This window comes from Prionailurus bengalensis, chromosome C1 (genome assembly GCF_016509475.1).
Source record: "Prionailurus bengalensis isolate Pbe53 chromosome C1, Fcat_Pben_1.1_paternal_pri, whole genome shotgun sequence".
NCBI lineage: Eukaryota > Metazoa > Chordata > Mammalia > Carnivora > Felidae > Prionailurus > Prionailurus bengalensis.
Genome location: NC_057345.1, coordinates 25,184,267 through 25,209,489, shown reverse-complemented (window position 1 = coordinate 25,209,489; position 25,223 = coordinate 25,184,267). Strand labels below are relative to the sequence as shown.

The following is a 25,223-nucleotide window of genomic DNA, read 5'->3' as shown; positions in this document are numbered from 1 at the left end:
GTGATGCCTGCTTTGGGTCTTAAAGGATAAGTGGGAGTTAGCCAGGCAACAAAGGAGTGGGGAGCATTCCTGGCAGAAGCAGCAGCCTGAGCACACCCCCAGAGGTGAGAAGCAAGAGCGGTGTGTGAGGAGAGCTGAGTGTTCCAGCGAGGATTGGGAGAGGGGGGAGGAGGCTGGAGCAGCAGCCAGGACCTGACCTAGAAGGTCGATTCCTGAATCCTAGGTCTCGAGTCTGGACTCGAAGCAGTGGGTGATGGGGCAGAATCTGTGGTCTAGAGAGACCCCTCTGACTGCTGCGTGTGGAAGGGACTGGAGAGGCCAGGAGAGGGGCAGCAGGAGGACACCCGTCGGGAGGCCCCTGGAGAATGGAATGGAAGTGAGAGGCATGGGCCGAGCCGGGCCAGGGAGGAGAGTGACCGAGGAGGCCTGGCTATTTGGTTGGAGCGGGAGGCCAAGGAAGCATGCAGGTCGCCCCCCACCACGTGGCCCAGGAGGCCCTCCGGACACCCACGCAGACAAACATGGTCACAGGAACATGCAGACAGCACCAAACTCGGACACACATGACAGACACAGACCTGTGGTCCCACACATGGACAGATGGGGACACAGAGCAGGAACCCACAGCTGCCAAGACAGGTGGGTGCTGTTACAGGAAGGGGAGTGCACACGGCCCCCAGGGGAGATCCAGGGGGAGGCAGTGAGGGCACTTGAAGTTGGGATGAACACAATTCCTTAATCCCCCCGCAAAGAACAAACCCCTCATTGACAGATTTCAACCTGGAGTCACAGGTTCCTTACCTAGAGTGTCCTTTCCCACTTGGTGAACTTCTACTCATCCTTCAAGACCCAGCTCAAGTGTTCCCTCTTCTACGGAGCTTTCCCTGAACCCCCAGTCAGTCACTTCCTCTGTGTTCCCAACAGCACCTTGTATATGGGAATAACAATAACAATAACAATAATAATAAAATGGCAGCTACTATTGATTTCAACACCTACTACGTGCCAGGCACTGTGCTGAGTGCGTCATATGCATCATGGCACTGAATCTTCCCAATGATCCTGTGAGATGTGCATTTAACAGAAGAGGAAACTGCAGCTCAGAGAGGTTGACCAACCTCCCCAAAGTCACACAGCTAGCAAGTAATGGAGTTAGGACACCACCCAGGTCTGGTCCAGCACTCCAGAGCCGATTGGTATGCTTATCTGTTTCCCTGGGTGACTTCCCTGCCAGACCACAGCTCTTCACAGGTATAACTAGTGCTCATTCATCTTTGCCATTCCAGCACCTAGCCCAGAGTGGTCTCAGAAACTCTTTGTAGAATGAAAAAACACAATAATATTGACTACCTTTTCTTGAGCACTTACAGTGGGCCAGGAACTGTGTCAGGGCATTTTTACAGCCATTATTTTACTGGGGCAATAGACCCATGATACAGATGAGGAAACTGGAGTCCAGAGAGGTTAAGTAACTTGCCTGAGGTCACAGAGCCAAGTCTAGATTTAAAACCAGATCTGTCCATGACCGTTTCCCAGGAAGGTGGCCCCTGAGGCCAGCCTTGTAAGCTCCATAAAGGGGCACTGAAGAAGGGGTACACCAGGTGGCTGGGGTGGTCCAGGTACAGACAAACAGACACAATGCAGACAGGCAGCCCAGGGTGGCATGTGACTAGCCTTGCCCGCTGCAGGACAGCAGGGTGCGGTTAAACAACCCTGTCCCACCCCCATCCCCAAACCATCCCACAGGCATCAAAAACTGCGATCTGCCCAGACCCCATGGCCACAGAGGAACGAGCTCCCAACAAAGCAAATGGGAGAGAGCAGGACCCAAAATGGTCCGGACACTATGATTACAAGGAGGCAAAAATAAAAACCTGCGTCAGAAAAAGCAAGCTGCAGGGAACCACACCCAGAGGGAGGGCTGGGAGAGGTGGCTGGAGCTGATCTGGTTTTTGTCTTTGTTTCTCTGATTTCCAGATTCTCCGTAATGCCGTTCAGTTGCTTTTATAATGAAAACAATAAATTTATTCTCAAAGAAAAGACAGAAAACTGTTGGCAGCTCAAGGCAGAGGGGGGAAGAGATAGAGAGTCTGGAGGCACGGAGGGGCAGGGGTGGGATCAGGGTCAGCTGGTGGTAGGCACTCAACTGACCACTGAATGCCAGGCCCTGCACCGCCCCGTCCTCCAGGAAGGCATGACCTGATTGGCAGCGGTGGATGTCAGCAAGGGCTGCCCAGCAGAGGTAACATTCGCTGTGCACTGTGAGGCTGCTTTTAGGATTCTGCAGGGTAGGGAAAGAAGGTCTCCAGCACCTTCTCTGCCCGGGTCCAGGCTCTTCGGCTATTGCAAGAATCCCTTCACTGGTTTCCCCACCTCTACCCACACCCCCCATTCCACTCTCCTTCTGCAATCGCTGTGAGATTTCTAAAAGACAAAAGCAAATCACAATATTCACCTCCTTGGAACCTTCCATAGCTCCCTACTTCCCTCCAGACAAGGTCTGGATTCCTGGGGCCTTGTATGTCTGGTCCCTGCTGACTCTGTGGCCTCGATGGCCACCTTATACTCTGCCCAGCCAGACAGAGATCCCCTAGTGCTCCACTTCCCTTCTTACTTCCTCACCATCAGTCAGGCTGCCCCCTCTCCCTGGAACCATCTGACCTCCCCACTTCACTAGCTAACTCCAGATTATCCTCAAGCTCCAGCTTATGGACCACTTCCTCCTGAAAGCCTTCCAAAACTGCTCTACCTCTATCACCTCCTGGGCTGTGTTGGAGCCTCTCCTGTTCCCTTTGTGCCCTACACATCTATCATCAGAGCACACATCCCTGTATTTTCTGTCTGTGTTCTTGTCCATCTCTGCTGTTGGACATGCTCTCTGTCAGGGCAGAATCATGGCTGGGTAATTTACCTTTTAAGCCCTAAGAGTACCTGATAAGTGTTTGAATGAATGAATGAATGAATGAATGAATGGATGCTCAAGGTGGAGGCAACTGAGTGTTATGGCCTAGATAGAGGGAAGTCCCCTCCCCTCCCCTGGCACTAAATCGTCCCCATTGTTACTCTGTTCCCTGTTTCCTATATCTAAGCCCTATCTTCCTAATTGGTCTGAGAAGGGGCTATGTGTGCTCTGTAAAGGCTAGCAGACCAAAAAGGATGTTAACAGCTAATAAACAGAGAATAGTTCTGCTTCCCTGGCAGTGAAAATGAAATGAGGTTCACCTCTTAAAATAGCAAAGAGAAATAAGAAAATGATAATACGCTATGCTGGTGAGGGTATGATGAAATTGGCACGTCTATGCATTATTGGTAGGAGTGCAAATCGGAACATTTCTAAAAACAGTCTGGCAATAACGTGACAAGAGCTCAAAAAAATGTTCAGACTTCCTGGCCTAGTGATCCCATTCTTGGTCATCTGTCCCTAGAAAATAACCCAAATATAGACAAAGGTTTATGTACAAAGCTGTTTGCTTCAGTGGGTTGTTTTTTGTTTTTTGTTTTTTTTTTTTTTTTACCATATCGAAAAACTGAAAACAGCCAAAATTTTAAACAATGGGAGGATGGCTCTGTAAATCATGTTACACAGTGACATAGTCTACAACCATTAATAACGGCCAGTGTTTACCGGCATTGTAATGACTCATTTAACTCTCATATCAACCTTACAAGGAACTGAGGCACCGAGAGATTAGGTAACTTGCCCAAAGTCAAGCGTGTATGGTTTGAACCCAGAAAGTCAGGCTCCAAACCCCACGCTTTCCACCCTAACACTGGATCTGTTAGAAAGGACTGGAACCCCGCTGCACTCATGCAGCACTCGTGATACATTTGTCAGGGGGATGGGGTAGGGGAGCAGATTTTCTAAATTGTACGGACGGACGGAGCAATGATATCCATATAAAAACCAGGTACTGAGAGGAGGGAAGGAAAAGCCAGAATGCTAACAGTGACGGTGCTTCCGGCTTGGGGTGAGAGCAGAAATGGCAGGTTTGGACTTACCTCATTTCCCTATTCTGACTTTTCTGCAGGGTAGTTACGTGACTTTTTTAAAGGAATATTAATGAAACTATAGGTTCAGCAAGCTTAGGCTAAGCAACACAGCCCAACCCCTGCCCACAGCTCCATTAGGATTCTGGCCTCAGGCCCTGCGGGTTTACCCAGGAGGAGAGAAGGGCTGGGAGAGGGCCAGGGGCTTGCTCAAGGTCCCACAGTGAGCCTCCAGCCACACCCCAGACCCCAGTCAGGAACACAGAGTCAGGAAGGGGTTCCCCGTCCTGGGTGGAGGCTTCGGAGGGGAGGCCCAGGCCAAAGCCTGCCCAGGTCACTCACTCCTGCTTGAATTGAAATCTCTCTCGGGTTCCCATCACTTCTGAGGTATGGTTCAAAATCCCCAGCACAGAGGCCTTTGCCAGTGAGGCTCTGCAGGCCATATGCATCCCAACAGGTACATCCCCATGGCCTCCCTCCTTCCAGCCCCACACCACCACCTGCAGTTCCCCCAAAACAAGTTGTTCTTTCATGCCACCGTGCCTTTGCACAGCCTGTGTCCTTCCATCATCCAGCGAAAGCCCTGCCAGGTGCCCAGCAACCACCAGTCAGCTCAGGCGTCACAGCCCTAGGGAAGCCTTCCTGCTCACCAGCCCCCAACCCCCACCACAGCTCTATTTGCAGCCTCTCCCCTGAGCTCCCACAGCCTCCTGGGCCTCCTCCACCACAGCACTGATCCCACTAAGCTAGAATTGCCTGGTTCCTTGTCCACCCAGTCCCCGGCGTAGCTGTGAGCTCCCTGAGATCAGAGCTTGGGTCTGGTTCTTAGTCACAACCCCACACCCCAACTTGGCCCCACAGCTCACCTGGCTCTTCTTTCAGGTCTCAGCTAAAGGTCACTTTCAAACTCTCCCTAGCAGAAAGTAGATTACCCTGTTATCCATACCCACAGCCCCCCTGCATTCTCTGCCATCTCTCTATCAAGCCTCTGGAAACTCCCTCCAGTCGTGACTCGAAAGGACAGGGCCACCAATGCAGCCCCAGAGCCAAGTGCTGGCCACACAGTAAGTGCTCAGGTGCCTAGTTCATGCTAGGTGCTCAATAAACGTTCACTAAGAGAGAAGGGCTGTGCCTGAGAGAGGAGGGGTCTGTCCACGTGGGCTTTGAAGACTGAGGGCTTTGCCAAGAGAGCCAGAGGGTAGAGGAAGAGCATTCCAAGCAGAGGGGCGGTGTGCGCAAAGACATGGAAAACTGGCTAGCTTCCCAGGGTAGCTAAGCGTTCTGAAACCTGCTCCCTGCCCCAGAGTGGCAATAAGCTGATGCTGGGGCTCAGGTGAGCTATGGGGTGGGGGCGCTCCTGGAAAGATGTGTTCATCCCATTGAGGGATGCACGAAGATCTCATGAAGGTGGGACTTACTAAAGGAGGAAAGCAGAGAGGTCAAGAGAAGCCAGGGAAGGGCAGGCCAAGGAGTAAGAAGTACACATGCAAAGGCCCAGAGGCAGGAATGCACAAAGCATCACGTTTGGTCTGGCGTGGGTATGGTGCAGGAATTTGCAGAGGAAGAAGGGAAAGGTGTCTGGGGCTGTTCATAAAGGGCTACAGTTCCAGGCTGAAGTGCCTGGATAAAAGGCCATGGGGAGCCATGGAACGTCTCTGAGCAGGGGAAGGCCACGGTCGGGGTTTTCAGTGGACAGGTTATTATGGGGCCAGAAGGATGGCCTGGGAGGGACAAGCAGGAGATGGTCGAGGAGAGAGAAGCTGAAGTTTGCCATCTTCCCAGCTTGAGACCCCCATGCGCTCCAAGTTGGCCTCTCACGACCCCTCTGCCCTCCATGTGTCCCCACTCCATGCAGCCCAGAGTGCTGAGCCCCAGCTGCTGGGCCCCACCCTGCCTCCAAGAGCCAGGCCAGCCTAGGGAGCTCGTGCCTGGGAACTTCCTGTGGGGACCGAGGCTCCCGAGGGTCCTGGATCCAATTAGGCTGGGTTTCCGCAGCCCCGCAGGGCTGGAAGGGCAGTTTTCACTGAGGGAGGGACCGATCCGCAGAGAGAGGGGCTGCTATCTGTGCCCTGGTCAGTGGTAGCTGGGACGCTGCCCTTCCCCTCGCAGTCCCTCCCACTCCCTGCCCCACCCGCTCTCCAGTACCAGCCACCCAGAGATACCCAGGGCAGTTACGCTGTCTGGGAGCCTCGGTGCCCTCATTTACAGAATGGGCCAGGTTCCCCTTCTCAGGCAAGAGAACCTGAGGTTCTCTTTCATGCCACCGTGCCTTTGCACAGCCTGTGTCCTTCCATCTGGGGCCATCACCCAGCTGGAGCCCTGCCAGGTTCCCATCAACCACCAGTCAGCTCAAGTGTCATGGCCCTGGGGAAGCCTTCCTGCTCACCGCCTGGCTGTATTTGCAGCTTCTCCCCTGAGCTCCCACAGCCTCCTGGGCCTCCTCCACCACAGCACTGATCCCACTAAGCTAGAATTGCCTGGTTCCTTGTCCACCCAGTCCCTGGCATAGCTGTGAGCTCCTGAGGTTAGTTACCCTTCTGCTGGCTTAGAATACATGCCCTTCTCTGTTTCCATCTCCCCTGGGGACTCCCAGCTCCCATCCCCACACGGAACTCCTTCTGCCGGCGTGAAATGACAAGAAGAAGAAGTAACTGAGCCCGTGTTCCATGCCAGGCACTGTCAGACAGTTGACAAGCATTTCTCTCAGGCTCCGAACGACCCTGTGAAGTAGATGCTGTGAGCATTTCGAAACACGACACACATTCAGAAAGATGCTAAGAACATAGACGAACAACTAAATGACTTCTTAGAAAACACACACCCTGGGCACCCAACAGGCCCCGACCTCATGTCCCTTATCCCATCCCTTGAGGGCCCCGCCCTCCTGGCTCCTACCCCAATCTCTTCCTTGTTTGGAGTCAAGAATGGGGCACCGGCCCAGTCACACAGCTGATGAGGGCAGAGGGAGCTTGAACCCACTGCCGCCAGCTTGCTGTGTGACCTTTATAAAACAGAGTTTCAACGAAATCACAGCCTGGGTTCCTGGATCCTCTGAGGGACAAATGGCAACTCAGGGGCTAAAAGCAGTTTCTGTACAAAACAGCCCGGGTCAAAACCCCAGCTCGAGCCCTTGAGATTGTTACCAAACTAAGGATGACAATGGTATGTCCACAGGGCTGTCGCTGTCATTTGGAGTTCGTAGGTACCCAGTCTTGAGAATGGTGCCTGGTGCAGTAAGGGCTCTGTAAGCCTTAGCTATTGTTGTTCTGTTAGGTTCTCTAAGGCGTAAGGGAGCCCTTCCCAACATTCCAAAGACCCACATGGAAATCTGACCAACCAAGGAGGTGAACTGGGCTGGGGTGGGGGGAGTACAGCAGCTCAGGCAGGCTTTCAGGACCCCCAGGGGCTGCTCCGCCGACTGCTGGAGAGCCAAGTCTGGGATTAACTCCAAACGGGAGAGCCGAATGCTGAACCCCCCGGGCTCTGGCCTGGTCCCCAGGAGCTTTCTAGACAGGTCCTAGAGGTCCCAGGCTGGGAAGCCCTGGCAGGTGGTCACAGCCTGTTCTCATGCTATGCCTCAGGATCCGCGGGGGGGGGGGGGGGGGGGGGGGGGCAGGCAGCCTGTGGGGCAGGTCAGACAAAGCACAGGCCTGGGGTAGACGCCGGCAAAGGGAGTGGGCCCTAAGCAGGGCAAGTCAGCAGAGTGTTGGCTGGTCAGAGAAGGATGGGAAGGGCCCAGGCTAGACGCCTGGAGAGGGGCAAACAGGCCGGGGAAGACCTACTACAGGCCCTGCCACACCAGGCCCACCTTGCCCTTGCCCTTTACACCCTCCCTTTACGTCACCCCCAAGGTGATGGTCTTGGGGCCATCACCTTCTCCATGTTCCTTGATTTCCTACTTCATGGTCTTTGCCCAGGCCATTCTCTGGCCAGAATGCCCTTTACCTGGAACACTTCAGCACTCCCTCCCAGAAGCACCTCTGCCCTACATACACCACAGTAAACCTAACACCAAGAAGTTATAGGGAAGCATAGCTTCCCAGAGAAGTATTTCCTTCCTAGCATTTGCCAAAATCTGTAATCAATCACCATCCGTGTGCTCTTTGGTGTAATGTGGGTCTCCCCCGCGAGGGCAGGGACCACATCGACGCTCCTCACCTCTACCTGCAGCAGCATCTAGCACACGGCCTGGGATATAGTAAATGCTCAAGAAACACCACTGAACGAAGGGGAGAAGCTGAGCTGCCGGCTCCACCGCCGCAAGCAGATCCAGGCAGGGCATGGGTCCACACGCCAGTGCGAGGGTACACCTGAGGGCTCATGCGCAAGGCCCAGGATGTGAGGCTACACCTTCGTGAGTGGAAACGAGTGTGTGCCTGCAAGATGCACCTACGTGTAAGACACACGCGTGCCCAAGTATGCCCGTGTGCAGATGATGAAGCTGGTGTGGGAACGCACATGAGGGACAGGCTTGCAGGGACGCATCGTTTCCTGGGAGGGTATAGGCGGGGGTGGTAACCCTGTGAGTGGCGGGAGTGCATGTGTGTGTGTGATGTGTGTGTACCGTGTGTGTGGATGTGCACTCCAGCAGACGTGCCTCCTGAACTGCTGGCTCCTGCAGGCCCGGTTCGGGGTATGTCTGGTGGTGTTTCTGAAATAGCAGGGGAGCAGCCCAAGTTGGCAAAACCGGGCAGGCGGAACACGTCAAAGACCGTAACGAGGGGCGCCTGGGTGGCTCAGTCGGTTCAGCGTCTGACTCTTGATTTCGGCTCAGGTCGTGACCTCACGGTTGGGAGATCGAACCCCGCATCGGGCTCCACACTAAGCATGGGGCCAGCTTGGGTTGGGATTCTCTCTCTCCCCGTCTCTCTGCCCCTCCCTCTCCCTCTCTCCAAATAAATAAATAAACTTAAAAAAAAGGGACGGTAGTGAAATGGTTGATAGTGTGATTATGTATGAATGTGCATGTTTAAGTGTATCTGGGGGTGTGCCCACCCCAGCCAGGTACTCTCCCCCTCATCAAAGAACCTGAAATGGCTAGTCTGTCCCCTCAAGGAGCATGAAACCTTTGCCCAAAGCTCAGAGAAGGACCCAGATGGTGGGGGCCCATCTCCCCCAGCTGTATCCTATACCTATATGGATGAAGCAGGGACAAGGCAGGACACTTTGGGCCCCAGAAGCAAATCCCTTGGCGTTCCCTACACACCTTATCCACTGAAGACACCACTTGGTCCCCTTCCCAAATCCTACCCAGTGTCCAAAGCCCGGCCCCAGCCGCAGGTTCCAGGAAGCCATGCCCACCTCTTCAATCCCACCCAAGTGCCAGGCGAGGCACCGGGCCCCTTATGGGGCCTGTACATCCAGGAATGTGACCCCTTTATGGATGTAAGGAGACGGGTACTAAAGAGGGAGCAGCTTCCCCAACAAGCACTGTTCCTGCCCTTAAACCCCAAGCCACATACTGTGGCAGCCTGTTGGCACCTGGGGAGCAGAAAGCGTGCCACGCAAAGCATTGTAAGGTGTGTGTGGCCTTGGACAAGCCCTACCTACTCCTCTCCCTTCCTGCTTTATTCCCCCAGTGGACAGGGTGAGGTTTGCCTGGGTAATCTGTGAGGCCTACCTCTCTCCAATTAGTGCATGACCTTAAATCTCAAATGATTCTCAAGGAATTGGGTACATAGACATCATCAGAGGTAGACTTTCTTGGGGCTACGTGGAGAGAGAACTGTCCTCTTTCCCCGAGTACACCAGGCCTGTCCGATACCCTGGGCAGGTGCCTAGCACAGTGCTCCAGGCACAGGAGGAGCTCGGGACCCATGCTTTGTACACACTCATTCTTTCACTCGCCCGTACATTCAGCACTGTGCCCCAAAGCTGTCTGCCCTTCAAGGAGCTCACAACTCAGTGGGGAGAAAAAGGCTGCCAAAGTCATGAAATCACAAGGTCAAAAGCACTGGGACTCCATAATGCTAACATCACCACCCAGTTGTTATTCACAGGGGAAGCACAGCACTTTACACTTTGTAGAGAAAATCTTTCTGGCAAGGACAATTTGTCTGACAAGAAGAGGCTGGGGGCGCCCCACCACTCCAGCTGAGATCAGAGGCCCTTTTGTCAAGGATGTGGGAGGGGGATTATTGCTCTGTGCAGGGGCGGGGAGTGTCCGGCGAGGCTGGGCTTCCCCTCAATAGCTGTGGGATTCTAAGGAGTCCCAGAGTACTGGGTTCAAATCCTGAAATGCCCCCACCAAGGTCTGTGGACTCGGGCAAGTTACCTAGTCTCTCTGTGCCTCGATTTCCTCATCTGCAAAATGGGGGTGACGACAATGAGAATTTAATACGTTAACACTTATAAACTCTCTTGGAACGTGGCCTGATCCAAAGGAAGTACTCTGCACTGCTAAATAAGTAAGGCAGAGAAAGTCCTTTTTCTAAGATTCTAAATCCCAGATCAGAGCACACGAAGACTCCAAGTGTCAAAGGTTCTGAGACTGGAAGAGACGGAGATTCTCAGATCCCATGATTTAATCACCTCGTTATTTCCTAACAACAGCCCGGAGCCTCCCGGGGGAGAAGAGGACAGAGCTCAGTGTCACTTCATCTCCCAGGCGCTGCTCTACACGCAGGGCCACTGCCACACCTGGGCTCCTGGCATTTCTTCACCTCCACTAAAGCCCCAGCCACACCGTGCTGGCAACACCTGCCGACTCGCCTGCGAGGGGCTGAAGCATGTTCAGCAGTGTAGACAGGCAAGAAGTGCAAATAAAGAATAAATGAGAAAGCTTCAGATACTGATAAGGGCCACAAGAGAAAGTGGAAAGGTGCTGACGTGACAGAGTGGGAAGCTATTCCAGAGCAAGTGGTCAGGGAAGCCCCTCGGAGGAGGTGACATCTGAGCGGAAACCTGTGAGACAAGAAGGTGCTGGCCGTGCAAACATTTGGGAGGGTTCTAAGTGGGGGATATGCAAAGGCCCTGCCAACAACCTGTAAATTCAAGGTGCAGAAAGAAGCTGGTGTGGCGGAGGTGGTGGGCCTGGGGAGGGGGTGTGCAGGGGGGCCAAGGGGCTCCAGGCAGGCCCAGACCACGAAGGGCCTTGTAGGCTCACAAAGAACTTTGGATTTTTTGTTCTTTGAAATGCCCTGGAAACACTGGAAGAATTTCAGCAGGGGCACAACAAGCCAGGGCAGGGTGTTCAGGGTCCCCATATCATTTTGCTCATTTTGACGACATCATGATGGGTTTCAAAATCAAGGCGGGGCTGGGGTTGGTGATCAACAATCCTTACCATCCAGGTCGCATACACTGAGCTCCTACAACATAGCCTGGCCAGGGCTTGGAGACAGCCCAGACACTCTTGTTATCACTCCCCCAAACCCACAAGAGATTCACAGTGTACCTTATTTTAAAGATGAAGAAACTGAGATTGAAAAAGGGGAAGAATGTGCCCAAAGTGACACAAGCCATGTACCACCCTGTGCAAACTGTAAAGTCTGATTCACAAATGGGACTTGGTCCCAGGACCTGGATCCACCATCATGATGGTCTGTGGAACTAAAACCATTGATATTTTTAAGCCTCCTCTTCACCAAAAGACTTTCCCTGTGACACATGTAGGCACCCACGAATACTGCCCTGTGTTCCACGTACCTGAAGTCTCATACCTCTTCCCCATTGGCTTCAGAGCCCGGGAAGACTGTACTTGTACCTCACGTGGCCATCCAACCTGTGCTGGTAAGCTGGGGACTGGATGGATGGAAGGATGGAGGGATGGACTACCGAAATGGCCAACCACTAAACTCACAAATGGATAATGAAAAGAATAAAGGGATGATCTAGAAAGCCAATGAACAAATAAACACTGACAGTAGTGGAAGGAAGGAAGGAAGGAAGGAAGGAAGGAAGGAAGGAAGGAAGGAAGGAAGGAAGGAAGGGCTGGCTTTGCTTTACAGAAAGGCAGGGCAAGGAAGTATCTGCCCAGGAAAGGACAGGCCACGCTAGCTTCAGACCCAGTCCACACCTCACCCACACACAGCTTCCTTTCCATCTGGGGCCATCTTGCCTCCATTCCCCAAGCCTGAAAATAGCCTATTTCTCAGCCCCTGGACAAACCCACGTCTCTGGTGAGGTGTTGGCCATCATAGTACCCGCTACCCCATCAGCAATCACCACCAGCAGCAATCACTGCTTCCCAGGGCCCAGTGGAGCCTAGCAGAGGGTAGAGTGGTTCACTCTCCCTCTGTGTGTCTCATGGAGGAAGGAAGACAGGAGATCAGGGCTCCGGTCCTAGCTGGGACCCAAACTGCTGGGTGACTTCAAGCCACTGGCTTCCCCTCTCTGAGCCCAGGTGACCTCTCGGGGCCTTTTCAGCTCTGACATTCTATAGGGTTGGGGCCTCTAGATTTTTACACAGTCGCTGGGTCAGCAGAAGAATTTGAGAGACCAAACACTAGAAGGTAGGGGAAAGTCCTATCTACAAGCACCAAAGTCCACCTAGAGGCCTGGACAAGGAGTCTGGAGGCTTGTTTAAGCCCTCATCTGCCACTGCTTAACATCTCCAAGCCTCAGTTTCCTACATTTTGAAATGGGGTTAAATATCCCCACCTCGACAATTTCAACCCAGGTGAGTTTCGGGGAGAGCCTGATGTGGTAACAACCATGTACCACACTATGCAAACTGTAAAGTTCCATTCATACACCAGGGTTACCATGGTCGGTTAGCGGGCAGTGAAGGGTGATGCGCTGTCCTACTCCAGTTCAGTTCTGTCCAAAATGATTCTTCCAGCAGTCAGGGCCTCCACAGAGAACAGTGGAGAGGGCCCAGAAGTGGGAGCCTAGACATCTGGGCCCTATCTCAGCTCTCCTAACTGGCAGTGTGACTTTGAGCAAGTCACTGCCCCACTCTGAACCTCAGTTTCTTCATCTGAAAAACACCTAGCTTGGGACCCTCTGGCCCAGGCATGCCAAGTTCTGCAGCCCTGAACCCCTAACCACCCGCCCCCCCATCCCACCCCGCCTTCAATCCCTGACTCTGCCCTCAGGGAGCTCACATTGTCGTGTGGAGACAGGATACGAACCAGGAGTTGAGAACTAGAGGGGTCTCCCCTCCTGGAGATGCTGGGACAGGGGCTAGAAAAAGGCTCAAGGTCTTTCCTGAACAAACTTTCCCAAAGAGGGAAAGACCAGGCCCAACCTGCCCCGGAGCCTTGGACAGCGCCTGGGCCTGGCCTTCAGACCCTCCTGTAGCCTTCAAAGCCAGCAGGCTCTGACCTGTCCAGCAAGATACTTCAATAACTTTGCCCAAGTCCAAACTACCTCCCAGAGAGGTGCCTTCAGAGTGTGGACAGAAGTAGCAATAAAGGGTAGGAGGACCACCAGGGAGAGGCTCAGACTAGCAAACGAGTGCCCCACACACACACACCGACCAGCCCTCTCCTGCCCCTCCCCTCAGACAAAACCCACTGGGGCCCCCCTAGCCTGAACCCTGACAAAAGCCCACCACCCCGGGGGGTATGTGTCACCAGATGCCACCTCCAGAGGCCAGGAGGCCCACGAGATCAAAGAAGGGGCTCTCTAACTGCCAACCACCAAACACCAAACACACTGCCGGAGGCTCCAGAAGCCACCCCAGCGCCCGGGGCATGATTCCTGCCTACAAGGGGGCCCCCTGGCCACCCATGAAGGAGACACCCCCACATCCCCACACACACTGCTCCAAGGCAGGACAGGGGAGAGCAGGATTATTTCCTCATGCCAGGGGTCTGAGTTGGAAACCGCGGGCCCATTCAGAGCCCCTATTGCCATATTTGCCAAATCTGTGGATATAGTTCCTTACAATGCCATTTTTATAGAGCCTCTTCCAAAAAGACATTTCCTGGTCCCCCCAAGTCCCCATCACCAACCCTCCACGTGCCCCCCGCAGCTCTGAGGAAACCGGCAGTTAACTTTTTCCCAAAAATCCTGCAAAGGCGGCTGCCTGGGAGGGGGGGGAGGGGGGAGAAATGGGCCGCGAGATCCTTTCGCGGCATTTCACCGCCTTCCGAAAAAAAAAAAAAAAAAAAAAAAAAAAAAAGCTAAAAAAAAAAAAGAAGAAAACTTTCGGAGTTAACTTTAAATTCCCAGCCCTCCCCCCCAAATCGCCCAGCGGCTTCCTTTTTTTTTTTCCTTTAAAGTGCAATTGCATTGTGTCTCACCTCCCCGAAAGGCTCGCGGCTCTCGCCAAAGAAAAGGAAAAAAAGCCAACCCTTCGGGTGCCCCCTCTGCTTCCAGCCGCCTCTCCCACATTCTCAGACAGTTTTATTAAAATTTTCAGACAAAAGAAAAACAAAAATGGCAGCCTGGCTTATTTTTAAAACAGGACAGGGACGCCATATTCTGCAGATCTGCAAAAAAGGGGAGAAATCCGGCACTGGCCGCTCCACCGGGCCGGCTGCAAAGTGCGCGAACCGCGCCGTTTGCAATCCGTTTATTTGCATTAAGCCCCATGAATCATTGTTTACCGGAGAATTGCAGCAGGTTTGAATAGCCCGGCTTAAGAAAACACACACACACACACACACACACACACACGCACACATACACACACACACACACACGCACACGCACACACTCGGAGAGCAGACCCAGACACGCCGCCGGAGACACTTCCTACCCGCGCGCCGCCGCCGCCGCCGCTCCGGGCCGGGCCCGAGGCGCAGGCGGCCCCGGGCCCTCGGAGCGCCCCGGCCCGCGCTGACAGCGCCCGCGCCCGGCCCGCGCCCCAGCCCGCAACTCGGCGCAACTTTCCCGCGGGCGGGCGCTCGGGCGGGCGCCCGCCGCCGCCGGGCCCGCTCCCCGCGCGCCCCGGGCCCGCACGGACCTGGCTGTGCTGGCGGCGGCTCCGGGACGCGGCCGCAGCCCCGCGCCCGGCGGCCCTCGCAGGGCCGGGCTGGGGCTCCGGCTCCGGGCTCCGGCTCGGGCTCCGGCTCGGTGCGGAGCCGCGCGCAAACCTTCCGGGTCGCCTGCTGTTCACTTCTGGGTTCTGCAAGCGCCGAGGCGGCGGCGGCGGCGGCGGCGGCGGCGGCGGGAGGCTGGGTCTGCAGCGCCGCGCGGCCCCCCGTGCGCTCGGCGAGCCCCCGCGCCAGGCGCCCGGCTCCGGGGGGGCCGCGTCGGGCCCCCGCCTCTCCGGCTGCGCAGCCCGTCCGGCCCCGGGGGCTCCCGCGAGTGGGCAGCGCCGGGCGCGGGCGACGGCGCGCGAGGGGAGGGGGCCGGGCGGGGGGCGGGGGCGGGCCGCACGCTGGGGGCCCCGCTCGGGCCCCGGGGCCTCGTCTCGCGCTCGCCGCCGCTGCCGCCGCCGCCGCCTGGCAAAGTTGCGCCGCGCCCCCCGCCCGCGCCGCGCCCGAGGCAGAGCCACAAAGGAACTCCTCGCCCCCCTCCGCCCGCCCGAGCCGAGCGGGGAGGGCACCGGCGCCGGGCCCTAGGCCAGCCCCTTCCCCAGCGCGGGGGCTCCCGGGGCCCCGGCGGCCGCGGCCATTGTCCCGCCCAGGCCGGGCCGCCGCCTCGCCGCCCCCTCCCGGGTGATGGCGGGCTGGGGACCCGGGCCCGGCGGGGCCAGGATGCCCCTGGGGGGTCTCCTGCGCGGACGGCAGGCCGGAGGGGACCCCCGGAATGGGTCCCCACGGCTGGTAACCAACGACGGTGCTCAAAATCCAGGCTAAGATTTTTTTTTTTTTTTTTTAAGAGGCGGACATGGGGATGGGGGCAGAAGTTTGTACTGGCCGGGCCACCCCTCCTTCTTTAGGTTCCGGCCCTCCCTGGCCCTAGGCCCGAGCCCCCAAGGGGTGGGGCCGCCTGAGGCTGTCAGCGGCTCTTCTCGCAGAGTCTGTCAGAGGTGGCACCGGCTGTCCCCCAGCTCCAGACCTTCGAGCCATCTGTGTGTGACTCCTCCTCCCGCCTCACCCTCCCCAGCCAATCAGTCACCAAGTCCTTCGGATTCGGCCTCCCGGGCTGTGTCAGCTTCCAAACTTCACTTCTACCTGAGGAGGCGGCCAGTCCTTGGGTCCTTTCACCGACTCAGACTTCTGTGACACTCAAAGCCACCCAGCCTCTAGGCCAAGAAGAATCAAGGCTGGCCCTGTCCTCAGGGAGCTCCCAGTCCCCAGGGAAGGACACACACACACACACACACACACACACACACACACACACAATCACCTGCCAGTTGTTTGCTGGTCCTCCTGGAAGCATTCCCAGTTGGGTGAATAGTGACTGAGGATCTACCATTCCACGCTTTGCTGGTTGGCTGGAAACACAGCCATGAACAAGTTGGACAAAGTTCCTGTCCCCATGGGGAGTTCAGTCTTGTACAGGGTGTCAAGGCTGTGAGCAACTGGAGGACCGGGCCTATGTAGGCCATTTGTTTCCAAGCCCCAAGCCCCAAGCACAGTGCCGCACAGAGGAGGGCACTAAACAATGTGGCAGGAATTAGTTGGAATTATAAAGCCCAAGGAGGGGGCAGGGAGGGGAGGAGTGGAGATGACACAGAGGAGGCCACTCTTCCTCAGCAAGGTGGAGGTCTTCTGAAATTAGATACAGGGTGAACCAGGTGAGGAAGAAGGAAGGACCTTCCAGTGTCCAGGAAAATGGGGGCGATAAAAGTATCAACTCATTGCTGAGTTCAGTGCGATAATAATTAATACATGGAAAAGGATCTCTCATGCAGAAGAATTCAAAATAATTTATGGAGATATTCAAGGAGGGGGAGCAAACCCTAGGCTCCTAAGGTGTAGGCTGCAAATCGTGACTCCCTTCCAAAGTGCACAGTATGGAAAGGGAGGTGAAAGGAGTAACTTCACATTGGGGAAACCTGACAGCTACTACCATAGCCAGGTGATCAAGGCCAACACCAACAGCCACAAACCATGTTTTCAGTAAGTCACTTGATATGACATGATAAAAGTGACACTTTATGTCTATGGTCTTCCAATAACCTATATAACGCCAGTCTTGTCATGACAAAAAACATGAGACCAACTCAAGTAGTAGAACATCCTAAAAAATGCCTGACAGGGGCGCCTGGGTGGCTCAGTCGCTTAAGCGTCCCATTTCGGCTCAGGTCATGATCTCATGGTTTGTGAGTTCGAGCCCCACATGGGGCTCTGCACTGACAGCTCAGAGCCTGGAGCCTGCTTTGGATTCTGTGTTTCCCTCTCTCTCTGCCCCTCCCCCGCTCATACTCTGTCTCTCTCTCTCTCCCTGAAAATAAATAAACATTAAAAAATAAAAAATAATTAATTAAAAATATTAAAAAATAAAATTAAAAAATGCCTAACTGATACTCCTCAAAACTGTCAAGGTCATCAAAAACAAAGTGAGTCTGAGAACCTGTTACAGCCCAGAGGAACCTAGAGACATACAGTTAAATACCCTGTGGTCTTGGAACAGAAAAAAAGACATTAGGTAAAAACTGAAGAAATCTTAATAAACTATGGATTTTAGTTAATAATAATGTATCAGTAAAAGCATTCATCAGTATTTGTAACAAGATATAATAAACACAGTAACATAAGATGTTAAAAATAGGGAAAACTGGGTGGGGGATATATGGGAACTCTATAGTACTTTCTCAATTTTTCTATAAATCTAAAACTGTTCCAATAAAGTATAGTGCTAATAAGAAAAAGAAATTCCTAAAAAAGTGTACTAACCCACATTGTTGTTGACGTCGTTGTTCACTGAAATGATGGTTGGTGAAGCACCTAACACATTCTAAGGGCCCAACAAATGTTATTATGTTGCTATTATCACCATCATTGTCATTCTAGGCACCTGGAATAGCACGTGCAAAGGCACTGGAGTTTAGGGTGGAGAGAGAGATGGGGGACAGAATCCTGAAGGCTTTGATTGCTGAGTTTTGGTCTTTATAAGGGATTTGTGTCCAGAGAGTACCATAATCTGGTCCATCTCTGCCTCACCAGCCTCCTGTCTAACTATCTGGAAAGCTATGCTCCAGCCAGCCAAAGGGGGCTGCCATCTTGGTCCTGGTCATCTCCCTTCCGAGGCCTTTGCACATGCTGTTCCCTCTGCCTAGGACCTTTAGTCCTTTTTTCCCCATGTCTTAAGTCTCTGGCAAACACCCACTTGTCAAAGCTCAGCTCAAACATCACTTCCTCTCTGAAGTTTTCTATTTGAGAGAGAGAAAGAAGGCAAGAGTGAGAGTGGGGCAGAGAGAGAATCCCGAGCAGGCTCTGCCACTGAGCAGGGCTCGAACCCATGAACCGGTGAGCTCGTGACCTGAGCCGAAATCAAGAGTCAGACACTCAACCCACTGAGCCACCGGGCACCCCTCTGTGAAGCTGTTCTAGATCGTCTGCACATGGAAAGAGACACTTTCCACTGGTTCCCAAGAGCACCATGGTTGTCTGGCCACACTGCTGGCAAAGCACTTATCATGATGCGTTAGAATAAATGTTTGCTGAATGGATGGACAAATGATGGGGTGGACTGCAAGCCCACTCTCATCCTCTCCAATTCTTCAAGCCCTCCTCATTCTCTTCCAGGAAGCCCTCCACCGTGGCCCTCTTCTTTAACTTTTACAGTTTAGCCCCTGATTATATTCTAACTACTGTACGCATAAGTAGCTGTCCCTGGCATGAGAATAAATTCTTTGAGGAGGAAACCATGTCTTCCATGTTCTGTTTTTTCACTCATTCACGCATTCAACAAGTATTTACAAAGCACCTCTTCTATGTCACAGTTAGGGTCCCAGGCACTGGAGAGGCAGTGCATAAGGTCCAGGCCCGGCTCTGATAGAGCATCAGTTAGGATTATTAATTAGCCAAGATAAACCAGATTACACTGCATTGCCAAAGACCCCTGGAACCTTAGTGACATAAGAGTGGTTTCTTTCTCTCTTGTGCCACATGCCTATCCTGGATCCTCCGCTCTAGCGCTTTGGAGACCTAGGCGGACGAGTCCCCGCCATCTTGAAGCTGCACCCACGGAAAGAAACATACGACCGATTTAGTTACCATGGCAGGAGACTACAGACTGGGGAATCGTGCGCCATATTCCTCCGCTTCAGCCCGGAAGGGACACACACCACCACCACCACCACCTCTCCTCACGCCCCATTGGCCAAGACTCGTCACGTGGTCCAGCCCAAGTGCAAGGGAGGCTGGGAAGTGCGTTCCTCTGGAAGGAGAAGAGGAGCGGACTTTAATTTAGGGAGACAGACTGTAACAGGTAGTTACGCAGATAATTATTTGTCTCATAAGGGCTGCAAAAGAGAGATTTGGGGTGTCTGGGGAGTGGATTAGAGATCAGGGAGAGCTTCTCAGAGGAAGGGACGTTTAAGTCGAGACCAGGGAAGAGATGGGAGAAGAGCGTTTCTGGTGAAGAGAAGAACTCTGTGTGGAGGTTCTGGGGCCCGGAGGAGCTGGCCCTGCTGAAGGGCCACAAAGGACAAGGGAGCCGCAGTGACTGAGGGGGACTGCAAAATGACCCTGGGGTTCCCTGGCAGGGATTTAGCTTGAGAACAATAGGAAATCGTGAGGAGGCAGGCGTTAGGCAGAGAAGTGATGTGATCGCATTTCGTTGTAAAAGGTCCATGTGCCTGCTGGGGAAAGAATGGACTGGAATGGGCAAGGCAGAAAACCAGGGAGACTTTCAGAGTCTCCCCGATGAACAGTGGTGGTGGCTTTAGCAGAGATGGAAAGAAGTGGACAATATGTGGGACGTATTAAGGACTTGGTGACGGATGTGGGGAGTTGCAAAGCAGCAGGTATCCAGGCAACCCTCAGGCCCTGCGACTCCTGTCATGCTGAGCACAAGGCTGGCTTCCCAACATTACATCCCCAGCTTGCTCACAGTGAGACCTCAATACAATGAGATTTCCATCTTCCTGTCCTTACCCTCCACGCTAGCCAGCAGCCCCCCCCTCCTTCAAACGGGCTGTACCTCCCATCAGAACTAAACCAATCTTGGGGCACCCGGGCGGCTCAGTCGGTTAAGTGCCTGACTTGGGCTCAGGTCATGATCTCCCGGCTTGTGAGTTTGAGCCCCCCGTCAGGCTCTGTGCTGACAGCCCAGAGCCAGCTTCAGATTCTGTGTCTCCCTCTCTCCCTGGCCCTCGCCCACTCACATTCTGTCTCGCTCTGAAAAATAAATAAACATTAAAAAAGAAGGAGAAGAACTAAACCAATCTCAAGCGTCAACACAAGCACTTACTAATCGGACGCCACAGGAGCCCCTGGGAGGGAGGCTGGCAGGGATGTTATCTCCCATTTCACGGGAGGGGAAACTGAAGCCCAAAGAAGGAAAATGGTTGGCTAAGTTTCGGGGTCAGGCCTGCAGCTGAGGCCCTCCAACCCCCGGTCCAGAGCACCTGGTTCACAGTGGGCGCTATGTGGTGTTAGCTGAGAGACTGAGAGTAGGCATGCGAGCTCTCTGCCCATTCACCCTCTTCACCTTTGTTCGTTTTGCTCCCTTCGAGGGGGCTGTGGAGTTTAAGATGATAGATTAGGTTTAAGAGTCCAGTAAGAGCTGGGTTGAACCCTGGCTTGTCACTTATCAGCTGTTAATTGCAGGCAAGTTTCTTCCTCTCTCTGAGCCTCAGTGTTGTCCTGTGCAAACTGAGAGTGCTGACGCCTACTTCACAGGGCAAGTACCCATGAGATCATGGGTGAAGCCGTGGCAATGCAGCTACCTGAACTTCAGGGACCCACCCCCCTCCACCCCTCCCTGGGGAAAAATCTTCCCTGAGAACACCAGCCCACACTCCCCCACACTTCCCCACCCCCAACAGGAACTTCTCAAGCCCTTCAGTTTGTACCATCCAAGTTATAACCCGGAGAAGGGTCATTTAAATCCCAAGCTGGCCACTCTGCCTTCTTAAAGTGGTGGCACAACTCATACTGGGGTGAAGCCACATCTCTCTGTACTCTCCTTTCCGTTTTCTGCTTGTTTGTTTTGCTTTTTGGGTTTTGGGGTTTTTTTTTGCTTTTTTGGCGGGGGAGAAGGGGAGGAAAAACTTCTTCCTCTGGAAAGACTCTGAGTATTTGGCCTCTGTTAGCAGAGATATTAATGGAGGTTAGGCTACACCAAGGCTGTCTGGGAGCTGAGCAGGAGATGGAGACCTAAATTGCTCTACATGATGAAATGACAGGGATTATGGCCCCCAAATGTCACATGGTCTGGCCCCTCAAAAAGCCTCCATCCTTAACCAGGACTACTTTTCCCCTCGGCCACTGTGCTCCAGCCATGCAGGCCTCCTGTGGGCTCATGGAAGGCATGCTGATTCCTATGGTCACACAGCCTTTGCAGTACCCTCCTCTTGGCATGTGCTCCCTGCCTGACCATACCCACCATGTCCCCAATCACCTGGTGAACACCTACTCACCTAACACACCATGGCTCATAGCCACATGCTGAGGGGAGCCTTCCGTTATTTTCAGGATGCCCTCATAGCTCCACGGACTCAGCGGTTTTTGTACACTTGCCCCAGCTGTGATTCTGCATTCAGATTTCTAATCCCATGATTTGACATCACACGATGAACTGGGTACTCAATACATATTTGTTGATTCATTCATCCAATAAAAAATAAACGAGGGGGGTTGAATTTTTGAAGGTGGGGAGGCTCTGAAAATGAACAAGCTGAAATAGGTGAGCATTGTCCTGAGATGTGGGGATGATTGGTGAAATGGGTGAGCCAGAGGAGAGGGGTGCCAGTGAACAGGCGACTGCAGAACTTGTCAAAACAGAAATATTATTACTCAGTTTTCTGCCCTTTGCGTTGCCATGACACCCCCCCCCCCCACGGTTTCCTCCAACCTTCAAGAAAATGAGCCGCATGCTGGATGTTTGGTTGGCACTGGGGTGCCCAGATTGTCCCCGAGCTGAGAGGAAAAACAAGCAGAGGAGAGAATGCAAGGGCACTGGGAGTAGAAAGCAGGAGCTGTAAGTGATCAGGACTTCATAAGTCACTGGAACTTGAAGAAATCTTGGGGACATCATTGGGTTTCCACAAGATGGGAGGGAGGAAATTCTAGCAAATTTTTGTTTAAATCTCAAAGGACTCAAAATCTGGGCTTTAAACACAGAAAATGTTGTGACTGATTAGCAATGTCCATCATGAGCAGTGACAGCTAAGTACATACACCAGCCTCATGCTGGGGCCCCCAGGTCTACCATTTAGCTTAGTGTTTGCTCAGCCAGAGCGCCAAGACTATGTCTTACTCATCTGTTGTGTCTCTACCATTAGTAGTGAAATGGGGCTTGTAGGATGGGGGGAGATGATGGGGGAGGAGAGGGGTACAGCAGAGCCAGAAGCAAGTCTGAGCCCCAACCAGACAGGGCAAGACACGTGGATCCAGGTCATGACTCTGGTAAATCCCTCGATGAACTGGGGCAAGCCACCTTGCAATGCTGGGCCTCAATTTCTTCCATTGCAAAGTAGGTCAGTGGAACTTGTGGCAAGTTGTAGGTGAAAGTCATGACTGCTTTCAGATCAGGCACACGGGGTTCAAATACTCCCACTAGCTGTAGGACCTAAAGGCATCTCGGTCTTCTCATTTATAAAAGGAGGGTGAGAATCCTTAATGCACAGGACACTGTGTCAGGCTTAGAAATTGTATACGTTACCATTTACCAAACATTTATTATAAGTGAGGCATCTTGCTGGGCTTTTTATGGGCATGATCTCACTTGGGGAAGGCACAGTGCCCAGGACCTGGCCAGTTCTCAGGGAGTGTTAATTCCCCATTTCCTATAGGATCTAAGGAGTTTGTGGGTATGGAAGGGCTGTATTATCCACAAATCACCTTCAGAAGGTGATGGCAGTAACTATTTACAGCCCTTCCCCCCAAATGCTCCAATCCTCCAGTGATGGGCTGTCACAGAAGATCTGGACCCAGTTGTCTTTTATGACTGGCCCAAGGGCTGCCAGAAGAAAAGGGCAAAAGTGCCATAATGAAAGGGCAGACAATTACCTTCCCTTATAATTACCATTTGCAGTAATTAAATAATAATAGCCTTTTGTAGGCCCTGAGAACTCAAAGCAGCCCACATGGATAACATCTGGTTCTCTTCTCTTCTGCCAGGAATTGTGTGCCCACAGGGACAGGATGGGGAAATTGAGGCAAAGAAAGAAAGAAACCGAGCCATCATCCTATGCCATACACCAATCAGGATGTCGGAGTCATGAAAAGATCTTTAAAGAAGTGACTCAGACTGGCAGACAGCTGGGGGCCTGTGTTTGGGGTCCCGGCTCCAATGCTCACAAGCTGTGTGGCTGTGACTGGTTCACTTACCCTCTCTGGGCTTCGTTTTTCCCATATGTAAAATGAGATGGAACCAACACTTGACCAATAAGTCTGTTGTTCTAGGCTTTATTCCATTCATGTATAATACTAAGGAATTCTTTTGCCACTGGGTTGCAAGAGCTAGAAATCCATCCCAGGGTAGCACATAAGCAGAAAAAGGTTACTGGCTCACAGAATCCAAGCCATGCAAGAAGCAGAGGTCTTGGGAACAAGTGAACCAGGGTCAAGGACACTTCAGGCCTCCTTCCTCTCTGCCTCCCTCATATACCAACTTTATTCTTTCTCCACTTTTCTGCCGAGCGCACCAACAGCTATGCTAACCTGAGGTTTAGAGCTTCAGCCGCCTAATGGACTCTGCTCTCATTGGCCCTGCTTGAGTCAGGTGACCACCCTGGGGCCAATCAGCTGCAGCTAGTAGGGCAGCGTCTATAACACCCCTGGCCACTGATAGGGATGGAGTGAGGGAAGGGCGCCCTCAAGAGGTAGGGGGCACTGGGCAGGCGAAATAATAGTTATTCACTAAAGCGAAATTCTTGCCCAGGGCCTGTAGAAAAGCGAAAGAGAAGTGTCATAAAACCAGAGCAATGGTATAAATCACCAGGAATACAGAAATACTGAGAGGCTTGCCTGGGAGGGGGCGGGGGAAAGCTGTAGAGGCTTCAGACAAGAGCTCGCTGATCTGTATACCCAGTCCTATTTGGGCACCGTTCAGTATGCTTCAGCAACCAGGGGAGACGCGGTCTCCAGGCTTCTTAATGGCCTGGGGGAAATACTCCACGAGTGCCCCCCGTCGGTGGCACTCGGTGCCCCGTCCTTCGTAGGGGGAATGCTGCAACTCTTATTCTAACCAGGTGGTTCCAGTGAGGACTGGAAGGTCAACGTGGGTCAACGTGACCCAAGCCAGGCCAACCAGAATTCTTCTTCCCGCCTTGGGCGCCTAAGGCAATGGCCTCAGAAGAAACCGACCAAGAGAATAGAAATCCCCTGCTGAGAGGGGCAGAGTCCGGGGAAGAACGCCCTAGGCAGCATCCCCATGCCTCCACCCAGCACCCCCCCCACCCCAGAGTGCAGCCTAACTCCAAGTCCCCCTACCTTGGCTTGGCTGTGATGAGCCAGTCGAATTCCCCTTGGGCAGGTGTGCTGGTTTTCTAGGGCTGCTGTTAACAAGGTAACACAAGCACAGGAACTTAGAACAGCAGGAGTTTATTCTCTCACAGGTCTGGAGGCCAGAAGTCTCAAATCAAGATCCACACTGCCTCCTCAGGTTCTACAGAGAAATCCCTCTTTGCCTCTTCCAGCTTCTGGCGGCTCCAGGAATCCCTAGGTTTGTGGCTGCATCCATTCCACCTTTGCCTTTGTCTCCACATGGCCTTCTCCATCTGTCGCTTATAGGGTCACCTGTCAATGGATTTAGAGTCAATCCCCATACCCCACAGTGATCTCATCTCAAGATCCTTAACTTGATTACATCTGCAAAGATCCTTTTTCCCAATCAGGTCACATTCGTAGGTTCTGGGGGTTAGGACACAGGGGCTACCATTTAACCCTCTATGGCGTGCTCTGCCTTGTGTCCTTGTAACCCACAGAACCCTCACTCATATGTGCCTTGGCATTAGGCATGGATTGATACCCCGCCCCTTCCTCCCCCCACCCCGTTTTTCCGGTTCTGGACTCAGAACATTTGAAAAACTAATTCTACCTCCTTTAGGGGAATGTGATCCTTTTCTGACCCTCAGGGTTTGTTTCTTACCTATAAACATGGGGCTAATACCATATATCCACAGAGTCGTTGAGTGGATTAAATGAAATGGCCCACGGAAGACCCAGTCTCACCATTTATACTCTCCATCCAGCTGGTCTCCTGAGCCCTGATGGCGGACAGAGAACCCAGGTCCTTACAGAGGAGTAACCACATGACGCCTCGTTCACTCATCAGGT

At 53.3% G+C, this 25,223-nt stretch overlaps 1 protein-coding gene across 2 annotated transcripts in view; it reads right to left on the bottom strand.

Moving 5' to 3' along the window:
* ZNF362 (zinc finger protein 362) overlaps positions 1-15,013 on the bottom strand; it is a 40,021-nt gene extending 25,008 nt beyond the window's left edge. Inside the window, exons 1-2 of one of the 2 annotated variants that reach the window (XM_043578658.1) lie at positions 14,843-15,013; positions 802-927 (exon numbers count right to left, since the gene is read on the bottom strand). In XM_043578658.1, coding sequence (XP_043434593.1) covers positions 802-839 — 38 coding nt within the window. In that variant the 5' untranslated portion in view covers positions 840-927; positions 14,843-15,013. The remainder of the gene's footprint in view (positions 1-801; positions 928-14,842) is intronic. The other variant, XM_043578659.1, reaches the window with a different exon arrangement.
* Positions 15,014-25,223: the final 10,210 nt, after the last annotated feature.